We start from the raw sequence: 24,593 nt of genomic DNA, 5'->3' as shown, positions 1-24,593 counted from the left end.
GAGATAGCTCTATATTTATCCTGGCAGGAATGCCAGAACATGGTAGAGACATAGTAAAGCCACTTAATTTTAATTCAGTTTTGATGAGTAGAGAGGGAGGGTTGGTCAAATTGCTAGGCTATGCTTATCTTTCTCTGCTTTGGTAGATTTGATGGAAAAGGGTCGCACATCTGGTATGTCTGGCCGTCTCCTCTGCAACCCTGCAATGAGAAAGGCGTTAGAAGATGCCGAGAGAGAGGAGATGGAGAGAGAGCAAAAAGAAAAAGACCAAAAAATAACTGGTGAAGCAAAAGGAACAGGTAGGTTTAAATATTGTAGAATAACGAAACTTGTTTAGTTTATCGTTGAAGTTATGTGTAAATGGCATTCCATGTTACAGTACCTTGTTTGCTATCATCTTCACAGGAAACAAATCCGCTAAAAAGGCGCGAAGGAAAAGAAAAGGTCTGGCATTATCAGTTTGTTCATTGTCAGCTCATTTCAGTTGATTGATTGTACATAGCCCATGTTCTTATCATTTCCTTATTTGTTATTGCACCGTGTCTCATACGCGCCCTCCTAACTGACTATTAGTAATAGATTACTGTCGCGCTGCTCACACCAACCATTTCTCCTATTTTCTAAAGAACATATTGTTGCCTGTTTATATCATTACTGCTAGAGTTCATTGTTCAAAGCATCTAATCTACTCTATCTCTCGATTAACAGTTTATTATTTTCATTCTACTGTGGCATAGGAATCCAGTATGCTGATTCATGATCGTATATAGTTAGTACGACTCTTTGAAACCCGATAGAATCGTTGTTGGGGTTTAACAGGAAGGCTTGTAACTCGCTTCTCCGATTGAGCTAACAGAGGCAGCAGCCTACATGTCTAACAAATTGCTGTATTATTTGCTAACTATACTCAATGTTGTCTTAGACTTAGATCTGTGGTTCTAGTTAACTCGTACTGAAGCATTGATAGCTGTAGAATGTGAATTTTGAGATTTTTTGTCTGCAATATGACTAATTGATCTAAAGAAGCGTCTGGAACACCTTCAGACACTGTTGCAGTAAAAAATAAATTGTCTTTATTTTACGTAAGAGGATGATATTAGACAGATTATTGAGATTAGACAGCGTGATATGCTGCTGAAGTGTTTGTTGTATTTTGCGCAGAAGAACCTGAGCCAGCGGAAGAAGCAGACGAACCTGCTGTAGAGGAGATGAACGCTGTTGAGGAGGGTGAAAAGGTGAAGCAGCGACAGCGGTATAACATGGTCACTTACGGACTTCCTAATCTCCTTCTCACTCAGATGTAACTTTCAATCTTTTAGTGCTCAACATTTATGCAAGTTTTTGTCGAAATCACGCATTGGAACGATCTTGCAAAATGGTTGCAAATGTTATTTTCTGTGATATTATATTTTGGTGATATACCTCTTGGTGCCTACTAGTGCAGGCATATGAGGAGCTGTAATTTCACAGGTTAAGCGTGTTCATTCATTGCATTCATGATTATTTAAAAATAATGCTTATATTTATTAAAGCTTATTTAGCAAAATAGAATAATTATTTTATTGTAACATCAACTCAGCACCTGGCAGCATTCCTCTTTGTGACTGGTGACAATTGAATTAATAGAGTGACCTTCTATTATTCGTGTGAATGAAGATATAAGCCTTATAGGGTGAGCTATTCAACTCACTGATGAATGCATTCAAATCATTCATTGAGGTAATTTAAAAGGCCCGTCAAGTGAGGCAGCAATTAAATACTGCGTTGTTATAGGCGTAGCTAAGCAACCCTATCGCGCCGCAATCGGTTCGTCATGCCTTATTAAATCTTAACACCGTGTCGCCTAATTGGGTGTACTGATCGCTGTGTACACCTGAGAGGTAAGCAGCTCGCTGACTGCGCAATGGTTAGGCAGCGGCTGTGACAGGACATCATGAATGGTTCCCAGTTTAGGTTATACTCAGGACACTTAAAGTCAATTGAAGACATCCCTGTGGAGCAGTCAAATCAGATCAAAATATTCCTGAGCTGCAACTCACCAGGAGATGGTAAGTGTTCGCATAAGTGTTTATTATTCACTTCGCTGCTTCACGTTTATTAGCTGTACAACTGTCACAACTTGTCACAACTTACAACTTGGCACAACTGTCACAACTTGTCACATTTGTTAGCTTATGTGCTCTCATAGTTAACTGTAGCGTATCCCTTTGGTGCATGCCTAGCTTTGTTTTACAGTAAAACTTACATATAATATATGTAAGTTTCAGTACTCCTTAGCATTATTGCTTGTGAGTAAATCAGGGATAATATCTCTGATTTGTTCACAAGCAATAATGCTACAGAGTACTGAAATTTTAAGGTATGCTAAAAGATATATCGTTATCATTCATACCAACTTGTTTATCAAAAGAACCTGGATGTCGCATGAATGTAGGTTTAAAGGCAGACCATTTAGAACTGACATTGGTTAATGTGTTACTAGCATCTAGTATATGGTACAGCATGACTGATATTACGTGTACTTATCCAGACATCGGGCTTCAAAAAGGCCCAGTTAAGTTGGTGCGAACTTTGTCCTTGAACTGAGTGCACCATGCTCTAGGGCTGTTCATAAGTTAGGAATGAGCTACATAAACTGAGTATCTTTGGAAGGAATGCTCTGAACACCAGAACAGTCTATTAAACATTAATAAGCCTCAATGGCAAAAGTCACTCAACTTTGCCATGCTGAGATGGTGTTTGAAGAAGACCAACTGACATGAGTATTTAGTTTGGATACACGGAATTTGAGCTCACATGTGAACATGAGCAAATATTTGCTTTAAACACGCAAATACTGTTCAGTATTAACAATCGTCTGATAAATACTCAAATCATTTTTCAAGCTCTGCTCGCAACTCCGTATAGGAAATTGGTGTCTCCGTGCGAGATCTCGACTTACACATATTTGCCTGTCTGCCGCCCTTGGTTGCAGTAAATAGGGGCTGGCATCAGATCGAGCTAAGTCTTTTTCCAATTTTCTCAGGCAATTAAAAATAGTTTGTGAAACAGAAAATCATTTAATCATTGTGGCTATGTCAACACCAGAATATACACCTATAAAACTGTACATAAAGACTACGGCAAATTGTTTCAGATTTCCAAGTAGAGAGAGAGACCATTATATCACGGGTGATTCCTCCCCTGAGGGAGGAGGCAAAAGCAAAGTATGGATTGGAACTACATGTGAGTTATGAATATATATTTATATACATGTATTGCCTTGGTTTATAGACTTGATGTACTCCTTACTACTGTAGAATATAGACATTAGGTACTCCTATTACTGTAGTATATAGACTTGATGTACTCTTCATTACTGTAGTATATAGACTTGATGTACTCCCTAATACTGTAGTATATAGACTTGATGTACTTCCTATTTCTGTTGTATATGGACTTGATGTACTCTCTATTACTGTAGTATATAGACTTGATATACTCCCTATTTCTGTAGAATATAGACTTGATGTACTCTTTATTACTGTAGTATATAGACTTGATGTACTCCCTAATACTGTAGTATATAGACTTGATGTACTTCCTATTTTTGTTGTATATGGACTTGATGTACTTCCTATTACTGTAGCATATGGACCTGATGTACTCCCTAATACTGCAGTATGTAGACTTGATGTACTCCCTATTACTGTAGTATATGAACTTGATGTACTCCCTATTACTGTAGTATATGAACTTGATGTACTCCCTATTACGGTAGTATATAGAGTTGATGTACTCCATAGTACTGTAGTATATAGACTTGATGTACTCTCTATTACTGTTGTATATTAACTTGGTGTATTATCTATCACTGTAGTATATGGATTTGATGTACTGCATGAAAAACAGTGGAGGTGAATACAAGTCCAGAGAATTTCGTTTGAAGGAACTCATCAGGGCTCAAAGACTCTCTGCGGGACCAGCATTTTTGGTGAGAAATAGGCCCACATCTTGTGCTGTCATATACACAATAATTGATCAAGCAAATTGTGTCTATTCTAAGTGGCGCCATCAGAACAGTATTGATATTTGCACTGAGTACCGCATGTAAAAACATCTAGCCACACTCAATTAGCTTGGTTGAGATAGTCACCTATTAATACATAAATGCAATCAAAGGTGTTTGATGTGAAGTTATATTTTTGACTCGCTATAAAATTATTCAGACCTTTATCTCAACCAACCAAAGATAGATAATTTCGAAAATATGCAGTCTTACATCAGTAATATAGCAGCAAGTATTCTGGTGCAACATGGACTACAACTTGTTGCACTTGATGACTAGGCGCTGTTGGGTCAGAAGTACGGTTACAGACCAACACCACAGCTCATCCTATCAGAGATATTTGAACTCATTCAGACTGCTCTTCTCAAGTCCAATGGCAGACGATCCCGAAATGCTCATCTCCTCGACAAATGGTACAAACAGGATGAGAACAGTATACCAGCCGTCCACATTCTACAGGGAGACACGGTGGGTCCAAATAATTGTTTCTGAATGTTCTGGAAAAACATCTAACATAATGTTGTTCTTGCTAACGAAAGGTATTATATAATAGATTATGTAAGCTTCCTGATAATATATATACAGTGAAACTCGGATAACTCAAACTTCAAGGGACCGAGCAAAAGTGTTTGAATTATCAGAGCGTTCAAGTTATCAGAGCACTGTCACAAGTCCATGTAATTACTTATTTATTAGTAGATACATGTACATAAACAAACTATAATATAAATCAAAAGCACAAATGGCTTGTTTCAAATTAAATGCTTCTAATGTAAAGGTTAAAACGTTTTTATCAAAAATTATAGAGATTTTTCTATAACTTGAGATTGGTTTGTTGTTTGAGGTGATGTTATTGCCAGGACGTTTTTTAGATTGACATTGGCAAAACTTGATCGTTGCTGAAATGCTCAAAAGAAAAGACATCTTTTTCTTTTGAGCGTTTTACCCACGATCAATCTTGCTGGTTTTTCTTGAAGTGTATGCAAAGATTACCTTACTTTACCTGGGTTCGTTAAGAGCAACACTCCGAGGCAGTTCAATTACAAGTTTTACGAGGTTTTACGGTACATTGTATATCACTCACGCTTTTTTAATGGATACTTATTGAATGTACACACGTATGCTGTCTTTAGGTCAAACGATGAATAGTTTTTTTAGCTAAGACAACGTATACATTTAATTACAACAATTTTTAAGAAGTTTTAAACATTCAACATTCCGACGTTGATTCAACACGGAATCAACGTCGGAAAACTATTCATCACGGGCTAGCCGGGTCACGCACTCAAGGATTTTCGCCACGCAAATACAAAACAAAAACAACATGCTGTTTTTGTTTTGTATGTGCGTGGCGAAAATCCTTCCGCGCGTGACCCGGCTAGCCCGTGCTATTCATCGTATAGCAGTATAAATCAAATTTCACCAAACCTTTAGAAAAGTCGTTGACAAAAATATTTTGCCGATGGAGGTAATAACGACGCTTATGAATTACGAAAAGTTGAGGGTTACCTCTATGGCTTGGAATAAAGTGATTTTCTAAAGCGATAGCAACCATTTCGGTAGCCGTTGGGCAAAAAACAGTTCGAATTAACAGTGTTGACTTCGAGTTATATAGAGCCATTTATCATGGCGTAGGAACGGACCAAGCAAATCCATTCGAGTTAACCATGTGTTCGCTATATCCGAGGGCGAGTTATTCATGTTTCACTGTATATATAAACCTGTATTTATTCTTTAGTACACTGTATATCCCGTCATAGTGATTAAAATATAGCAATGAAAAGTCCATACTGCTGAGGACTTGATCCGTAACCTCCCATTCACAAGGCAACAAGCTAGTCCATTAAACTAGACGGGATGCAATGGATTCATCGGGTAGATAGTAATTATCTGGGTTAAAATACACAGAGCGACTTTGCGTTACACGCAATGTCACTAAAGCTTGCTCTCACAGCTTTTATTTGTAATTTTAGCAATACTTATACTAACTTACTCGAATTAGCCAACGGCAACTACATTACCTGCCCCTGCTTATAAGCTGTTTTTAATACCCGTGCAACGCTGTGCATTCGGTTAGTTTTTACTATAATAAGAGCCATGTCCATCTGTCCGAAGCCATGCTTAGAGGTTAGGAAAACAATTGCACTACGTGGAAATCAAATTCACTTATTCCAATTACTAACCAAGCACACTATCATTTGCGCCATGCGATCACCTTTCCACATTTAGGAATAATTGTGCATATAATTATTACACTCGATGATCTGTCACGCCGCGTGGTACTGCCAGCCTAGTAGTACATATACAATGTATGAACTATGAAAGAAACTATATCATTATCTCTTAAGAAACATCTTAGCAACTCATTTCACGAAGTATACAGGATAGCGATAAAGGATTTTGCGGCAACAACATATCTTGAAGTTTTCCAGATTGTAGTAATGAGCAAATCCATTTACAGGCCTCTGACTTGTCAACTTGGAAAAGTGAGAGAGATCTCTTACAGAATGTGCTGATGTTTGGGGTAGAGCTGTGCTGCAAGGAGGGCAGCCTGCCACCAGAAGCTCTCAAGACATACTTTGCTTCAGGTAAAATCTAAGAGTACCTTCAGATATACCGTGTGTTATATGGCAGCAAGATTACAATTCCTAGGGATGCATATAACTTTTTCGAATTTTGAAAAACTCAAAGATTGTCCACTGCCCAGGTCAACTCTAATATCTTTTTTTCTATGACTCAGTTTTATTGTATAGTTAATTTATCAGCGGTTTATAGCCCTGCGATTAAATCTGTCAAGTCATTTATTTACAATAGATAGGATTCAGATAGTTCATACTTATTTACAGAGCTGGAGAATGAGGTGAAACACGGCCTAATGAATGGGAAAGACGATACTGCGCTGGTGATACAAAGAACCATCTCCGACCTCTCCAACTACACCTCTGGAGAGCAAGCTTCATCTTTTACAGAGCTGGAATGGAATGAGATTGAAGAGAAATGGCAGCAGTGTGAAGGGAGTAGGCAGCTTTTAGACAACCTTAAGGTAGGCGAGTCAAGCATTTGAATCAGTCTAACTAATGATGATTTCACCTTGGCTCCCTACCGGTTGTGCTTATGTACTGTTGGACTAACATGAGCTACATTGTTCTGAGATCTGCTCCGTGTGATAAAACCATCAGATGTGAAGGAAGTCATTTAATTAGTTTTACAGCCAAAAAACCTCAAATAACTGAATAATTAATAACTGAGGGTAATTAACATAGCATATGTAAAACTAAATAAACAACAAAGTGTAAAAATCTAAAGGAATAAACGAAAGCAATAATCCATAACAACTTGTTTATATTGTTAATTTAACTTAAATACTCAAACTGCTGCACCGGGTTGGCAATGTGTGGGTTCAATGATGAAAATGGTGATAGAGATACACGGTGAAGCTTGCACTAATTTATTTATTTTTCTTAATAAATTTATTTTAATTATTGGTTATTTATTAATTCAACATTTTGTAATAAAATCATGAAATTATTGTTATGATTTTGTTATGTTTTTATGATAAAATATTATACTTTATATAGATTTTTATATTTTTCATTTTCATTAGCGTTCTCGTTTGACTTAGAAGGCTGCAATGTTTTAAAAAAACTCATATTAGAAACTGTCTGGGGGTAGAGTTAAATTATTTGCTCAAATTTTATCTTGTATGTGGGCTAATTTAAATGTGAAGGTGATCTTAGGTAGAGGTTAAACTGTCATAAAAGTGTTGGAGTTAAAATTAAGTGTGTCATGCTAAACCAGTTAGTATGAAGACATTTACGCGAGGACAAAAAGTGCATGATGGAATAACGCTTTTGTTTGAATGTTTTACATTGTAATAGATCCCAGACAGAAACGATATGCTTTCAGGAGACGGTAGTAACAAGACTGAGCGATGAGTGCATATCTAACTACGCTGTACTGTGGAGATTCGATAGCGGTGTGCACCAAGAGTTCCACAAGGACTATATCGATCAGCTGTGTGAAAACCTGACAGAAAAACTACGAAGTCAGATAGCTCAAGCTGCTGCAACTAACAGTGCTAGACGAGAGACCAGAACAAGACTTCACAATGAAGTCATCGCACACTGGAGGAAAGCGACAGAGCGCGGCCAGGACTGCCAGGGTGAGTTGGAGAGAAAAGCTCAGGCTCTTTTGTAGTGGGAAGAAACTTCTGAACAGATTGTTTTATCAACTGTTGTTCTTTGCACAATTCTATATGGGCATATTTGATACAGAAGCGTACACAGCAACTCATGGATTTGCGAATAATTTCTTGCATGGTTTAGGCTGGTTTGCAAAAAAGAATGTGCCCAATCATTAACCAAGATCTTGGTTAATGATTGGGCTATTAATGACTGGGTGAATTTGCTATCACCGATTTCATTCTTAATCGTAAACAAACAAGTTGATCCCAGAAATTTTAAGCTTTTCTAATTTGTTAACTGCAAAATTGGAGTCATTTTTATGAGAATGCCATTCTGTTTCTCTACGGATTAACATTCAGCAGATGAGCTGGTTTGCCTAATAATGCAGAATTTGATGAGCCATAATGTATTATATTTCCTAGTCATATGATAATACTGAACAATATCTCTTCGCAATTTAATCTTGTGATAGAATTCACTTTATAGTGAGAGCTCACTTGACTTCACGTGCAATTACGTTTTTTTTTTGACGTCTACAATTTTTCTAACTCGTCAAAAATGACTGCATTTGATTAACTAAATTACAGAAATTAAACTAGTGACTAATTATTACCACATTACATGAAAAATTGAATTCGTTTATAAAACATTCATTTACTGATAAGTATAATGTACGAGCGTGTAAAGCAGTTTCACAATTTGTCGTTACTGTTATTTGTTTGGTCGAGTGAGGTGAACTACAGTAGATACCGTCTGAACACGACATATATTGATAGAACTGGAATGGCACATCTGTAATACCCTGGTGAAATATAAATACCATATTATGAAGACCAGAGTGGAACACTCGAAGGATGTGTTGTATTGACTATATCGGCAACAGGTGACAGCGCGGATGCATGCTTGCAGCTGCTGAGAATGCGCTTGCGAAAAATGAGGGAAGGCTTTAAAGTCCTATGATTCTCAAGCAATTCTAAAAAGATTTATGAATTTATAGGAAGGGAGAATGAGCTTCAAACTCTAACCAACTACCTTAAGAGTAAAAACAGCGAGTTCTTTACTATCTATGGAGAGAGCGGCAGCGGAAAAACTTGTGTCATGGCAAAGCTACTCATAGAGGTAACTGGATTTTGTTCAAGCAGTGTTCAAACCATACCGTTCATTTCCAACTACTTTTTCAGAACATATTCAAAATTCTTTAGTATGCAAGCGAAACAGACCTGATAACAGGCTGAATTGAAAGAATGCCACAAAAAAAACAATTTTTTAGTGCGACCATTTGACTCAGCATTGACAATTTCTTTTTTTACAGATGGATTCTGCACTGCCTGTCTCAACAATAACAGTTGCTCGCTTTTTGGGGTTAACCCAAGAGTGTTCAGACCTGAGAGATCTGTTGTCCAGCATTTGCGAACAAGTGCTAGCTTGCCTGGACAAAGACACATCGATAATCCCGGTGGACTTTACAGATGTGTTAAAATTTTTTTCCAATCTTCTGCATGAAATACCTCCTTCAATTAAACTGATACTACTTCTTGATTCATTGAATAGTCTTCTTCCAGATTACAATGCACACCTTCTCCAATGGCTTCCATCAGTGCTTCCTAGTAATGTCAAAATCATTGTCTCCTGCCAACCGCACGCCCATGGGATGTTTACAAGAATAAAGACAGAGCTAATCTCGCAAAACCATGACAACTTTATAGAGATGATTCCTCTCGGGCAAGACAAAGCAATGCTATTTACATTGCACTGGCTACAGCAAGAAAATATGTGTGTAACCAACTCTCAAGCAGAGGTGCTCAAAGGTGCTTTCAAGCAATGCTCATTGCCGTTGTATGTTAAACTAGTATTTGAAAGGGTAAAGCAATGGCGGTCATTTGATGAAGTCGATGAAGATGTGCTCGGAACAAGCTGTGAAGGGTATCTTGAAAACTTTTTCACAGAGCTAGAAAAGGAGCATGGCCCCAGCCTTGTCAAGCATGCAATGTCATATCTGACGGCTTCCAAGACTGGGGTGTCTGATATGGAAATGGAAGATCTGCTTTCTCTAAATGAAGAAGTGATGGAAGAAGTCTTTCAGAACCAAGAACCAGTAGTAAGAAGATGTCCACCTGGGATATGGGCAAAGCTGAGAAATGACATTGACCCACTGATAAAGCTCAAAGCCGCAGATGACCATGATGTATACTACTGGATGCATGCGATCATCAAGACCTATGTAGAAAAAAGATACTTGAACTGTTTAGAACATCTGAAAGCCACTCATCACACTATCGCTGACTTCTACTTGGGTACTTGGCACAGCAAACCAAAGAAGTACATATCATCATCAGGCAAAGAAGCAGCTATGGACAGGAAAGTCCTCTCTCAGCCACTGACCTACACGAATGCACTTGGAGAAACCCACTACAACAAGAGAAAGTATGATCAAGTACCACGCCAGCTCTATCTTGCCAACAGGCTAGATGAATTAAATGCTAAAGTGATGTTCAATTATGACTGGTTATACAACAAAATTAAAGCTCTTTCTCTACAGAAGATTTTAGCAGACTTGAACCTTAATCCAGGCGTTGAGGCAACACTTTTGGAAGGAGCGCTACGCTCTGCACAGGGAATCGTTTTGCAAAACATCAACAATATGCCAGTTGAGCTGAGTGGACGTCTTCTTCCGTATTATCACACACATTCCAACATTAGAGCTCTAATTGATCAGTGTGACACTACTGGTCTGAGTCATTGCTCATTGGTTCCCATGTTCAACTACCATCACGTTCCGGGAAGTCCTTTGCAATACACTTTCGATTGTGTTGATGTGGTGGACAGTCTGCTGGTTACACATGATGAGAGACATGTGCTAGTTAAGTCAGACAACTCTCAGAGGATACGCAAGTTCGACCTTCTCACTGGTGAGACTCAAGGTGACATTATAACATCATATGGAAGGGCATATCTTTCACCAGATAGTCAACACCTAGTGATTGTAGACAATGAAATTGAAAAAGCTATCAAAGTACATGATGCCATCAGTGGTGCTTTTTTGTTTCAACTGATACCTAGCAGCCATCTAGATGCAAAAGAACAAAGAAAGTATCAGTTAGGAGCTATAGCGTTGTCATCAGACTACATAGCTGTGCTCGTCAACACCGAAACAACACACATGTGTGTGGCCAGCTATGAACAGAAGGATTTCCAAAATGTTGTTGATCTGGAAGGAAAAGGTGCCACCATCAGTATAGCTCCAAATCAGAAATACCTACTGTGCAATGTTAGATTTACCATTTTTGCGTACAACATGGAACATATGGACCAGGTGTGTTCAACTCAGCTTGAGCATAAAATGACGCAGTTGGTCATAAGCCCATCTTCTAACAAGGCCTTTGTAACTGATCAGGCTTCACATATAATCACAGTCCTCCACCTCACTAGTGATGGCTGCACAGAGATGGTGTCAAAGATTCCTTTACAGATGTATTTGAAAGGAAATTGTGTCAATGCACTGACCCTGTCACATGATGAGCAGATGCTAATGGTTCGCGGAGAGGACCGGATTGTTGTTTACAACTGCCAAACTGACCAAGTCACAGTGGATATCAGACGATCAGAGAATGTTATGAAAGAATTCAGACTGCCCAAACATTCCAAGCCGACTGAGATAGTATACACAGATGCTATTTTTAGCCATGATGATACAACAATAATGGCTGGCCTTTTTCGCAACATTCAGTTCTGGGATTCAAAAACTGGACTGCCAACTCCAACAAACATTCTAGCCCCCGTTGGAATAATCACTCAAGTTCGACAATCATCTTTTCAAGGTCAGATCATCACTGTTCAACAAGATGCCAAATCCATACAGGTCTGGAACTTGACAGACTACATAATGGATGTCACGTCCCTAGATCGCCTTACATCTCCAGTAGACAAACTTATTTTGTCCGAAGACAACAAGACCTGCTTTGCCATTGGAGCTGCAAGCGATGAGATCGGTGTGATTGACATGCACACTGGACTACTGACCAATCTTCTGACACACGAAAGCAATGTAAAGAATGTGACTCCTGTTAGTGATGGGAGTTACCTCTTTGTAGCTCTTGATCCCTCCAAAGCTGAGCATTGCAACAAAATTTGGTCTGTGGCAAACCGGCAGATCATCAAACAGTTTGGCCGATCTATAGGACTGACAACCTCCTTGAAAAATTCAAACACAATAATCCATATCAGTCAAGTTTCATCAGACTATCAGGCCCCTTACAGCATTACCATGTTTAACTTTTCTCAAGGAATGTGTAACGAAACGTCATACGACTTCATCATCAACTATGCTATCAGTCAGCCCCTAGTCACTGCTGATGACACCTATATGGTGCTCCTTACCGCTGACCAATACATCGAAAGACAAGCCAAATACCGAAATCCATCTATCTGCGCATTCTATCTAAAAGGACGGTACATGCACAGTGTTATTGGAAAGGAGGAGCTGTCTCCTTTCCTAGACACCCGTCACATTATCACATTAGTTCCCATAACTCACAACAGCACAGAAATCATAGTGATATACCAGCCCGTAGAAGGTAATGGCACCTATGGATTTGCTTGTGTTGATTTGGCCATGGGCACAGTACTTAGGTACAGTGATAATTTCATGCCACCACAAACCAATTTGAAGTCATTCTACTTAACAAATGATGGTTTTCGGTGCATCAACTCAGACCTTGGCATGGTGTTTGCTATGAATACTGGCCAGTGTCTTGCCACCATTAACAACAAGGGAAGCCAGCTGGCATTGCTAAAAGGAGGAGAGGCTGTGGCATACTATCAGGGAGCACATCTGATAGTAGAGAGGTTGCGTGACAACCAAATATTCGGTAAATGTGATGTACATGTAGACATATGCCATGTCATGGCCAGCAATGATGATCGGACAATACTCGTAGGATGTGTAGATGGGACGGTGCTTGGCTTCACCTTGGTCGACCCCGAAACTGACAATGTCCAGCAGATTGTAACAACCATAGCTAGCCGACAGGGTGCTTTATCACCGTGCAAAGATAAAGACAATCGAAGGCCAAGCACTGCGAGCACCTGGGACCATGCTGACGCAGATCATCTGAGCGCTAACGATTACTCTCGAATAACCAAACGCTCAAAGACTTCGCGAGATAAAGAAGCTTTGCGAAATATCAGACCAGTGTATCGTTCCATAACAGCCGCGAAGACAACCCTAAGAGGAGGGAATGACCCACGAAGAATATCCACGGGCGATGAAAGGTCTCGTGCATGCTCAATTATGTAGTTGACCTTATGAACTAATCTACATTCACAATAGTTACATATTTACTCAGGTTTCGTCAGATTATCTCAAAGCCAGATATATTATTACTCCTTGACAAAATACATGACTACTGAAATATTGTACAAAAATATAGCACTTAAAGAATGTGCATGATATCTCTTTGGCTATGTAACAATGTAGAATACATACATATGTCTATATAAGCATAGGAAGCATGCATGAATAAAAGCATAGTTGCAGTATTCCATTTTAAATCAGGTAGTCATTTCATAACCTGTGCGAATGGGTCCTCAAGTTCAAATGAAAGCTTTGACCAGCTACATCAATTGCATAATTTTTTTCTTGATATCGTACACACTTCTGACAGTGTAACCATCGTAAATATTTTAATGTTACTGTTCTAAAATGTATGCGATTTCTGCAGGCACCACTGTTCTAGCAGAAACGAGTATTACTAAAATATACTAGCTAATCATCGCTACCATCGACTGAAGGGCCTCTTCTAACTGGCCGCGAAATGTGTTTTGCTCGACTACGTTGTGTCTCCACCAGCCTGCTTTTCAGCGGCCTCAATCTGAGCTAAAATAGTCTTGCACTTAAATTCAAATGTTGCCTTGTGCGCCACCTTTATTTTTTCTTCCTCATTTAGTGTTTCACCAGCCGCTTGTCTCGTCAGAAGTTGCTCTATCTAAAAATAACATAACTACTGGTAAACTAGTTCCAAAGAAACCGCGCATATCCAAAAAGATCGAGAGACGGCAGCAAGCAGGATGACAATCGTGGGGTGCAAGTTAATACAAACAGAAGACAACTCTGCTAGATGAACCAATAACTAATAAAAGAACTTGAAACCCTTGTTATTGAAATCAGCTTTAAATCGACCAAACTTGATCGCAGTTTAAATGCTCAGAAAATAAAATGTGCAAAGTGGCGTAACTAGTTGCTATAGGTGATCTCAACTATTACCAGAGATGGGCACTCGAGTTACCTTGCTTGCTCTAGCAAGCCCCAAGGATCATCTCACTTGAAAAATTGAATCGATTCTCTGGTATATTTTACGTACTGTAGAATTGTATTGACTCGGAGCATCTTACCAGTAAGAATTGAATCGAGTATTTACTCACCATAAAAAAATTGACTTGATTATCTACAATCAATAAGCAAACCGACTCGAGTAAAAAATGCACCAATGTTTAACTTTATTATTACTGAGTTGACGGAAAATCTATCACCGACAGTGATATCCTACGTAAACCCAATTTGTTACTTTATGTGAGCCAAGGCGAAGATGTTAGTGCAGTCCCGTGTTGCCCAGCTGCACACGTTTAGACAAGATATCGATATCACTGCATTTATTTTATTTGTCAATAATGTGCACTATGCACCAATACAGTTCAGCTCTATGGTTTGCCTGCGCACTGATAATAAGCATGTTTATAAGCTAATGTTAGGCAATATCATTCATTCCACCAAAAAGCCTTCATAACGACTCGCCTTTGTACCTATACAAAAACATTGATCACGGATCGAAGTATACATGTATTAACAAATACACTCAAAACTTTGCCAAAATAAATTTAGGAAGTTAGGTTATCACTTTGCCAAAGGTCAAACCGGTTATGTAGTTTTTCCTTTACTCACAAAAGGCATCATAAAATCGTGGTTTAAATTTTTTATTTCCGGTTTAAATGAATGAAAAGAAATATATTGTAAAAAGCGACCTAAACATATATCTGCTAGTGAAATTCTTCAACACTGAACCAAAGACATTTTTATATTAGATAATGTGTGTCTGCGTTTTGATTGTACTGCAAAAATGATAGCGGTTTTTTTTGACAGCCAGTTTCACTAAACTACAAAAATATTAAACATCCCTTTAATTTTTCAAATGCATTGATTCTTGTGCAGAAATTTTTGCTCATTTTAAAAAACTTCAAATTGAAGTTTTATGACAAATACTCTGCTTTTGCAACAAAAATATCGAGTGTATGCCAGTACAAAATTGAAGCCATTATTTAATTCCGTCCAAAAAAGGAATGAAATCCGTAGTGAAATAGTTGATATTTGCTACACAAACATGCAATAGACTGAGCTAATGTATGTAGCTAAATTAGAGATCATGGGTTATCATTATTTTGATATCTCACCTCAAGTTAATTTTTTTTGTAAGAATTGACTTTTTGTTTGGGAGAATTGAATCGAGCCATTGAAGTTATGATAGTTCAGAATTGAGAGTTCAATTGGTGCTGTTTTGCAAGGAACTGTGAATTGAATTGATTCTTACACGACATATGCTGCAAAATAATTGGGAATCGAATTGATAATTTTTTGATGAAAATTGAGTCATTTTTGAAGCCTTAAAACACCTCTTGCTAGTATGTCCACATTAGAGTCTAATCTTTCGGTCTCTTCTCAGCTGTAGATGTCATAATTGCAATTTCGTTTGATATGAGCGTTTTAACTGTGATCAAGTTTTGTCAATTTTAATCTAGAAACACACTGATAGTCAGATCACCTCAAACATCAAAAATAGAAAAATACAGTAAGTTTCTGAAAAAATTTATTAAAATTGTTTACAAGTTCCACTTTAAAATCTGCAATTATACTAACAGTACAGAGAAGTAACTGCGCTGATAGACTCTAAAATATTAGATGTGAATGCATGAATTACTAAACAAATGAACAAACTGGACTCAGACAACATGAAAAACATGTCGTAGTGAAAAGAGAGCATTATAAAAACTGAACATATCCATATTCGATGATCAAGAATTTCTCTAATATTGTAAAAAACATTTGCTATGTGATAGGTTTGAACTCAGAGCCTCTGCCTTCATACTGCCTATAAGCATGATACTAGCCGATTCCACAATGAAATGCTGAAACAGGTAACATTTTGCGATGTATGATACCTTTAATTTTACTGTTGTGTCAGGTTATAAAGTTTAATGATGTGGCAGAAATAAATATCTGCATGAAATGAGGGTTGAGCTCGCAGACTCCACATCTAAAAGTGTTCACCAGTACGGCACTAACTGATGTTTACTTCCCAAACCTCAGAAACAAATATAGGTTTTATAAAATCTAGGTTGGTCAGAACAGGCTTAAAGCCATTTTCGCTAGCTCATGTGCAATGCAGGCTATTAGATGGCACAAGAAAGTTTCCATTCGAATTTATGACAGGCTATCATCTTGCGCTGGCGGCAGATGAAAATAAAGGCATGAATGCATTCGCTATTGTCACAAGGTTGTACAACTCCCTCCATAAAGTAAAATGTTTTTGAACGCTGATATTCTTGTAGCAGTGTTTAATAGGCAGACTGAGATGAGTACATAGCTCAGCAATGCACTGAGTATTTAATTGTTATTGTTCTTGTATGGGCCACTCAGGGGTCCACACATGCAGATCAATGGTGAACCATCAAATCAGTAAAACCGTGAATGATAGCAATTGTCCTTAGTGTTGGTAATAAACCACTCGTATGGCTTGAATAGCTAATAAAAGGTTAGGCAGTGATCGTTAGTTTCAAATTTTGTTCCAAGCTGCACAACCATAAAAACTCTTGAGTTCACTAAAGCATTTCCTGCCAAACTTGATTATCAAATTTGGACAAGTAATGCTTGAGTATTTACTATGAATATAATATTTAAAAGTTGCCTTGCAACAAAATTCACATTACAGTTATTTGATATGAAAAGATTCACCATGTCTTACTCTGTTGTGTTGTAGGTGCAAAATATGTGGGCATGTGATTACCAGCTCTTAGAAGCTCAAAAACGAACAGTTAATCGCAGCCACATGAGATAGCCGAAGTTTGGATTATCTTTTCAAAACGGCTCAAATGTGACGTAGCTGTGGTAGATGGTTTCTGTTTACACTTTCATGCAACCTTATTCGTCAAAATATTCTCACAAATATACTTCACGCATTCAATAAAACCATGTCTATAATTGTTCTTACGCGTCTGTTTTATCGTCATTGTAATGCTGTCACTTTTAGCAGTGTATCTTATAACTTACCATAAAAATTCATTTAATTTCTTTGCCTTAGCTTGAAGGAGTACATATCACTGTCTGATAATCATGACGAGCCTGTTGGTCACTTGTGATAATCGAAAAGTGCTGCAAAAACTATTTGCGAAGTATTGGGTCACATGATCAGATTACGACTTGCCGATTAGACCAAACCGAACCAAAACTGTAAAGTAGCGAGCATCTATATTTGATACGGGGTCTTCGGTAAAACCCGAAGTGTTTGTCATAAACTAGTGCTACGATAAGTTTTATATTGAGCTTTTTATTGGCCTTTCAATTCACGTGAGAACATCACATGACAAGACGATATATAAATTTCATGACAACGTCAGAGAAATAAAGATTCCAATCTACGGCGGCTTTTCGTTTTTGAGCTTTTAAGAGCTTGTGATCACATTTCCACATATTTGGCACCTACAACACAACAGAGTAAGACATGGTGAATCTTTTGATACCAAATAACTGTAATGTGAATTTTGTTGCAAGTCAATCTTTAAAGTTATACGATCAGGTTAGACCCTTATTTAATTATTTCATATTAATTTCTAGTAATCCCCAGTGTTGTGCGGCATGTTCCAATAAATTACAATTTTTAAAGATTTGTTCTAAGTTTGAGAGAAAAAGCACATTGAGTCAGAAGAACCAGCAATGTAAGATTACACAGAGAAAACAGCCAACTGAATCGCTCTGTTGGTTAATTAAAATATTCCTTCTAACAAGTTATTACTGCCAGCCAGTTGTCATAAGCCATCAGGAGATAATCTTCAATAGCCAATCATCTTATTTTAAATAGTAATTCTTTTTTGTTTGAATTAGCAATCTTCATCAGATTAGAGGAGCTCTTGTACTAAAACTACTGAAATACCACATACCATGGAAGTTATATGGAGATGGTGAGCATTAATCAGTTGCAACAATTAAAAGGCAAAATCACCTTCTCCTCAAACATCAAAATGAATGCAGAAAAGAAGGCCTACTGACTAAATCATACTTGTTTACTCTACAAGACGTCTCTGCATAGCAACTTAACTCTTTTACTGCTAATATAAATAGGGTATAATAGTTATTCTTAATAATATACGTACATATATAATATATTGACTATTTCTATTAATAACAAGCACAGTCATACCTTGACATGCGAGCTTAATGCGTTCTGGGACTGAGCTCGTATGTCAATTCTCTTGTATCTTAAATCTATTTTTCCTATGTAAAATCATTAAATACAAATTAATCTGTTCTCACTCTCTGGAAAAAACCACCTAAAAACAGATTATTACTATGAAAAAACTTGTGTTTCATTGTTCTAATTCCGCTACCTACACTCATAAAGTAAAAAAAATATCTGTCTAATAATCTACAATAAAATGTAACATTATATACGTACAGCGCACCCTCAGGATACGATTACCCTGATGTACAATTTTTCACCTTACGAAGTGGAACATGATGATTTTTTCACTTCACCATGCAAATCTTTTTTTACCAAACGAATTCAACGTTATCACCCGAGTTCAAACTTAACTGCCGGTGTGCTTATTACGTATGTCAAATAACACAGACGCCAAAATTCTGTTCGCCGAAAATACTTTTACAACGCCTGAAAGAAACACGATGATCAATTTCTCTCAGTTCAGAAATTCTCATGTGTAAAATGGTAATGCTTTCCCTTGAAAACCAGTAGCAAAGTTGGAGTTGCGATCTCTTCAAACAGAAGGTCATACAACTTCTCCTAACATGCTAAGAAAATCCACTTCATCACGAAAACAGCATCGTTTGGGCTCTCATTAAAGAATACTTCAAATACTTACAGAATAGTACTTGTAATACTTATAAAAATTGAAAACTTTCAAAATAAACTGCTCCATATCTGATTTTTATGTACTAAAACCTGTGTTATTAGTTTATTGAATATCCTAACTGCTGACACTGCTGACATGCGCTGGTCAGATAATGTGGTAAATAATAAAGTGAACACCGTCATCTAGTGCTCAGGATGACCATAAATGTAGCTCCAGGAGAAATAAAGGTAACAGCCAACACCTCGAGATAGAATAAGCGTAACTCTTTGAGATACAAAAGTAACAGCCTATACCTGAGCTTCAATAAATGTAGCCCCATAACTGTAGAACCCAACTAAACGTGGTGATTGTAGGAATTTACCTGGCGAAGCTTTTTATTAGTCTTCTTTAAGAGGCGTTTAATATCATCCAGACTCTCGGTTGGCTGCTGGGTGACACCAGGAGTAGCTGTAGCTCTGCCTCCAGCTCGTATGCCTCTTCCTCTACCTTTCATAGGTTGCTGACAAAAAGAACGAGATGATGTAGCATAAAAGCCTACTTAAATACGTATATACACTGTATATATCTATACATATAAACACACACACACACACACATATATATATATATATATATATATATATATATATATATATATATATATATATATATATATATATATATATAGTATATCTATATCTATGTATATACAGTGAAACATGGATAACTCAAATTTCACGGGACCGAGCGAAAGTGTTTGAGTTATCAGAGCGCTCAAATTATCAGAGCACAGTCACAAGTGAATGTATTTATCAGTCTGTAGATACATATACAAACTACATGTATATATAAAATTAAAGTATAGGTTGTTTGTTGTAAGTTAAAGGGAATCTGATGTAGAGTTTAAAGTATTTATCAGAAAGCATAGATATTTTTATACACTTGAGATTTGTGTGTTGTTTTAGGTGATGTGAGTGCCAGAACTTTTTCAGATTAAAATTGGCAAAACCTAATCGCGGTTAAAACGCTCAGAAGACATTTTTTCTTCTGAGTGTTTTACTCGAGATCAATTTTGCCAATTTTAATCTTAAAACGTCTTGTCAGTCACATCACCTAAAACTGCAAGCAAATCTCAGTCCAATAGAAAAATATCCATTCTTTCTGATAATTTTTAAAACTGGACATAACTAAACATTTATGACCAATGCAAAAAAGCATGCTTTACATCTGATCAGTTGTTTCATTTAAAAAACTTATCGAGTGTAGTCTGTGACAAGGTATTTTTTTGACAAAGATCAACAGTGTGACTTATTGTAGAAACTAGCTGCATTACTCGCCTACAGGAGCAGATTCACAGGCAGCATAAGATTTATTGAGAGTTGTCTTTCATACGGTAAAACAACTCCAAATATGCAGTCTACTGAAATTGTTGTCCTGATCTGAGTATGTATGCACATATGCATGTCAATGTTGGGGAGGACAATGGAAATCTACAATGTGTCTTACAGCTAGATGCATGTAAAATCTAGTAAATATTCTAGACTCATGTGTCTAGATTCATGCATCCGTTCACCCTCATCTATATTTGCAGTTGACGATCGCGCACTTCTGCCGCTGAGCCCCCGCTTCGGCTGACCAGTCTTTACCCGCTGAGCAGTTGACAATCGCGCTCTTGCAGTCGCCTCGCAATCGCCTCGCAATCAATCGCCTCGCAATCAATCGGCCCGCACCCGCCTCGCACTAAATCAGCCTCCGCGGCTCGCAATCAATCGCCTTGCACTCTCCTCGCAATTAATCGCCTCGCACTCGCCTTGCAATCACCTCCCACTCGCCTTGCAATCAGTCACCTTGCACTCGCAACCAATCGTCTCGCAACCAATTGCCTTGCACTCGCAATCAATCGCCTAGCACTCAATCGCTTTTAAATCAATCACCTCGCACTCGTCAACTCATTCATCTGGAAAGCCGCGCCTGGAGATTCTCGCTGTACTCAGGGCGAAAAAGGTCTACCGCGCATCCCCGAGTGGCGCCACGGCCCCAAGCCTAGCTGTGCTACCCGGCGTTGCCCGGGTAGTAAAAAAGACTTTGCACACAAAATTGATTTGTATTTAACATATAACAACATTTGCCATTATAACTTTCAAACTACATATCATGAAAGAAGTGTTTTGTGTAGTTGAAATAAATTAAGAGAGAAAATAAAACAACTGTAAAGGTTTTCAAACTTTTTCAAACAACTACAACTTTCAAACTTCTTATCATGAGGAAAAGGTTTTGTGCAGGACAACTGATTTAAAAGTAAATAAAACAACTGGAAAGGTTTTCAAACCAATGTAAATTTAAAACTTCATAACTTTCAGCGATCTTTTGATAACGTATAGTGGAACCTCAGTTCTCGAACATAATCAGTTCCAGGAGTTCGAGATCCGAAACAATTTTTCCCATTAAAATAAAAGAATGTAAATTTTAATCCGCTTTAAGGCAAGAAAACAACTTTGGTAAAGTATTTTTTCAACATTTTACACCATAAGCTGTACTTGTACCCGGGTAATAAAAATGTCTTTGCACAGAAAATCTGTTTGTATTTAACATATATAACAACATTTGCCATTCTAACATTCAAACTACATAGGTAACATGAGAAAACATGATAGGTAACCTATCATGAGAAAAGTGTTTCGTGTAATTGAAATAATTTAAGAGAAAATAAAAACAATTGTAAAGTTTATCAAACTTTGTCAAACAACTGTAACTTTCAAACTTCATATCATGAGGAAAAGGTTTTCTGCCAGTCTAATAAATTAAAAAAAATAAAACAATGGTAAAAGGGATTAGATGTAAATTTCAAATAATTAGCAAGTAATAGCTAAATTAAGTCGGTTTTGCAACAATTACAATAAAAGATGATACGGTAATGATACAATTAATACAAACTGAGAAAACAAAATAAAATTCGTGAATATGTTGAATCAATAATAACAATTCTTGCATATAAGTGTGTGAGCATAAGAAGGTTACTGTTCCACCAGAAACTATCCATCAATTCTTTGAATACGACGATATTAAAAAATATGACAGAATATCATAGTATTTTGTAGTTGAAATTTTATTAGAACAATGCCTGCTAAAAATGGTTGAATAAAAGAATAATATTAATAATAAATATTGGAAACTAATCAAGTAATAATAACAGTGATAGGAAAATGAATAATGTTTTAACTTCAAACATGATACTCAATTTATGTTAAAAGAATGCAAGTTGAAATAATAACAACGACGAAACAAACTTTAAAAAACCTATATTATAAAAGTTATACAAACTTTATAAAACCTATTATTCAAAAGTCATAAGAAGTTTTTAAATGTAAGAGAATTTAAAATTATATATCTTCTATATATGTATATTTCTCAAAGTATGTAAATGTATGTAAATATAAGAGAGTGGAGAATAACTGATACTTACAATTTTACATGATAAATCTTACAGTAATCTTACAAATGTTTGTTGTAAAATGTGAAATTAATTACAAAAAACTAATTGGTTAGGTTTAAAAGGAAAAATGTGTAAGCTAATACATCTAGCTGTACAACCCAGCATAGCCCGGGTAATAAAAAACTGAACAGAAAATTGATTTGTATTTAGTAGTGCTGGGCACGGGTAGTAATACTCGTTGAACTCGCGGGTTTATCTTCTCTCGAGTATCGGGTAATAGAGATTTCGGGTATTCCGGTCCTTCGGGTTCGGGTTTTGACTTTCAAGTTCGGGTTTTGGTACACGGATCCGTCGGGTAGTGTTAACACAGACTCGGTCTATTGCATCCTGCGCTCTTAGTCTGGGACCACAGGGCATCTCTGTGTCATTTTTGCTAAGGAGGCATGACAATAGAGTTTAACGAGTCTTTAATTTAATAGATAGAATAAAATACATCATACCTTATTTACTATGCCTATGAAATATTGTAGTCAAGCAGTGATTACTTGTCATTAAAAGGTGAGAAGAAATACTTACATCACATTTTATTTGCGCAATTAGCCAAATCGGCTTCGTAAACAAATCTATGCCATTTTTAATACGGCGCGTGTTCGCTATCACCGATAACACATAGGTCCTTAGTCTGTTTCCGCTATCGCCTTGTTAGAAACAGCTATCAGCGTTGATAGTAGCGGTGAAAATTTAATAACTCTGTTTAAATTGATTACCACAGCTAGCTATGATGGATTACATAATTCATTATAACCAAGTTTTACTAAGCCAACAAGCCTTACTAACGGAAAAAGTCGATAATGTAAAAGTTTTTTATATTTGGAGCACCATCTACAAAAAGTCAGAGGTACATAGAACATGCTTAAGTATTAAGCTACCATAGACCCTATCTTCTGCCACCTGTTGACACGAAAATGCCCTGTAGCACCAGACTATCTTGACTGTTTAACAATTCACCTGTTAACGCTGCAAGTACGAATGTCAGTCAATAAAAACTGAAAAATGATAAATAAATTGAAAAGAAATATGATTGCTTTGTAAATTTGAAGATATATCTGTTAAGAAAATTTAAACATAAACTCCATATTTCATATCAATAAACCCGATACTCGAAAAACCCGTAGGCAAAAAAATACCCGAGCCTAGCACTACTAGCTACCCGATACTCGAAAAACCCGAACAGAAGGGGACGGGTCTAAACCCGTTGACCAAGAAGTACTCGTGCCCAGCACTAGTATTTAGCATATAACAACATTTGCCATTCTACCTAAAACAACTGTAAAGGTTTTCAAACTTACTTTGTCAAACAACTTTTAAACTTCATATCATGAGAAAAATGTTTCGTGCAGGTCAAATCAATTTTAAAAATAAAACGACTATAAAGGGTTTAGATGTAACAGTGAAATAATTAGCAAGTAATAGCTAAATTGAGTCTGTTTTGCTACGATTACAATATGATATGATTCGGTAATGATACAACTAATACGAACTGAGAAAACAAAATAAAATTCGTGAATATGTTGAATTAATAATAACAATTCTCGCATAAAAGTGTGTGTATAAAAATGTTACTGTTCCACCAATAGCTATCCATCAAAACTCTGACTACGACGATACTGATACGACGATATGTTATGCAAAAATAAAATATTGTAGTGTCTTTGTCTGATCGAAGGTGAGAGAATCTAAACGCTATTCCTGTTCGAGGTACTACAATTGTCCGCGTGAAAAGTAGTGACCTTACAGCGATTAGCAATTGAGCCTC

At 37.1% G+C, this 24,593-nt stretch overlaps 3 protein-coding genes across 3 annotated transcripts in view; 2 read left to right on the top strand and 1 right to left on the bottom strand.

The window, feature by feature from the left end:
• Nucleotides 1–1,521, top strand: part of LOC137391028 (cilia- and flagella-associated protein 46-like) — a 53,190-nt gene extending 51,669 nt beyond the window's left edge. Inside the window, 2 exon segments of the mRNA XM_068077371.1 lie at nucleotides 147–299; nucleotides 1,162–1,521. Coding sequence (XP_067933472.1) covers nucleotides 147–299; nucleotides 1,162–1,304 — 296 coding nt within the window. The 3' untranslated portion in view covers nucleotides 1,305–1,521.
• Nucleotides 1,522–3,866: 2,345 nt separating this feature from the next.
• On the top strand, nucleotides 3,867–13,528 carry LOC137391019 (NACHT and WD repeat domain-containing protein 2-like). Its single transcript, XM_068077359.1, has 7 exons — nucleotides 3,867–3,973; nucleotides 4,328–4,516; nucleotides 6,510–6,636; nucleotides 6,895–7,091; nucleotides 7,955–8,210; nucleotides 9,230–9,351; nucleotides 9,545–13,528. The coding sequence occupies exons 1-7, from the start codon at nucleotides 3,872–3,874 to the stop codon at nucleotides 13,526–13,528; spliced, it is 4,977 nt and encodes a 1,658-aa protein (XP_067933460.1). The 5' UTR covers nucleotides 3,867–3,871.
• Nucleotides 13,467–24,593, bottom strand: part of LOC137398812 (uncharacterized) — a 25,067-nt gene continuing 13,940 nt past the window's right edge. Inside the window, exons 4-5 of the mRNA XM_068084991.1 lie at nucleotides 19,727–19,864; nucleotides 13,467–14,216 (exon numbers count right to left, since the gene is read on the bottom strand). Of these exons, the coding sequence (XP_067941092.1) occupies nucleotides 14,061–14,216; nucleotides 19,727–19,864 (294 nt within the window). The 3' untranslated portion in view covers nucleotides 13,467–14,060. The remainder of the gene's footprint in view (nucleotides 14,217–19,726; nucleotides 19,865–24,593) is intronic.

Source organism: Watersipora subatra, chromosome 1, assembly GCF_963576615.1.
Source record: "Watersipora subatra chromosome 1, tzWatSuba1.1, whole genome shotgun sequence".
NCBI classification, from domain to species: Eukaryota; Metazoa; Bryozoa; class Gymnolaemata; order Cheilostomatida; family Watersiporidae; genus Watersipora; species Watersipora subatra.
This window is presented reverse-complemented; position numbering and strand designations above follow the sequence as displayed.

Excerpts from the sequence above, each read along its gene's own strand:
- LOC137391019 (XM_068077359.1), top strand. The coding sequence starts at position 3,872 with ATGTACTGCATGAAAAACAGTGGAGGTGAATACAAGTCCAGAGAATTT. Across the intron at positions 3,974-4,327 it reads CTGCGGGACCAGCATTTTTG|GCGCTGTTGGGTCAGAAGTA; the intron begins GTGAGAAATAGG and ends CTTGATGACTAG. Across the intron at positions 6,637-6,894 it reads CAAGACATACTTTGCTTCAG|AGCTGGAGAATGAGGTGAAA; the intron begins GTAAAATCTAAG and ends ACTTATTTACAG.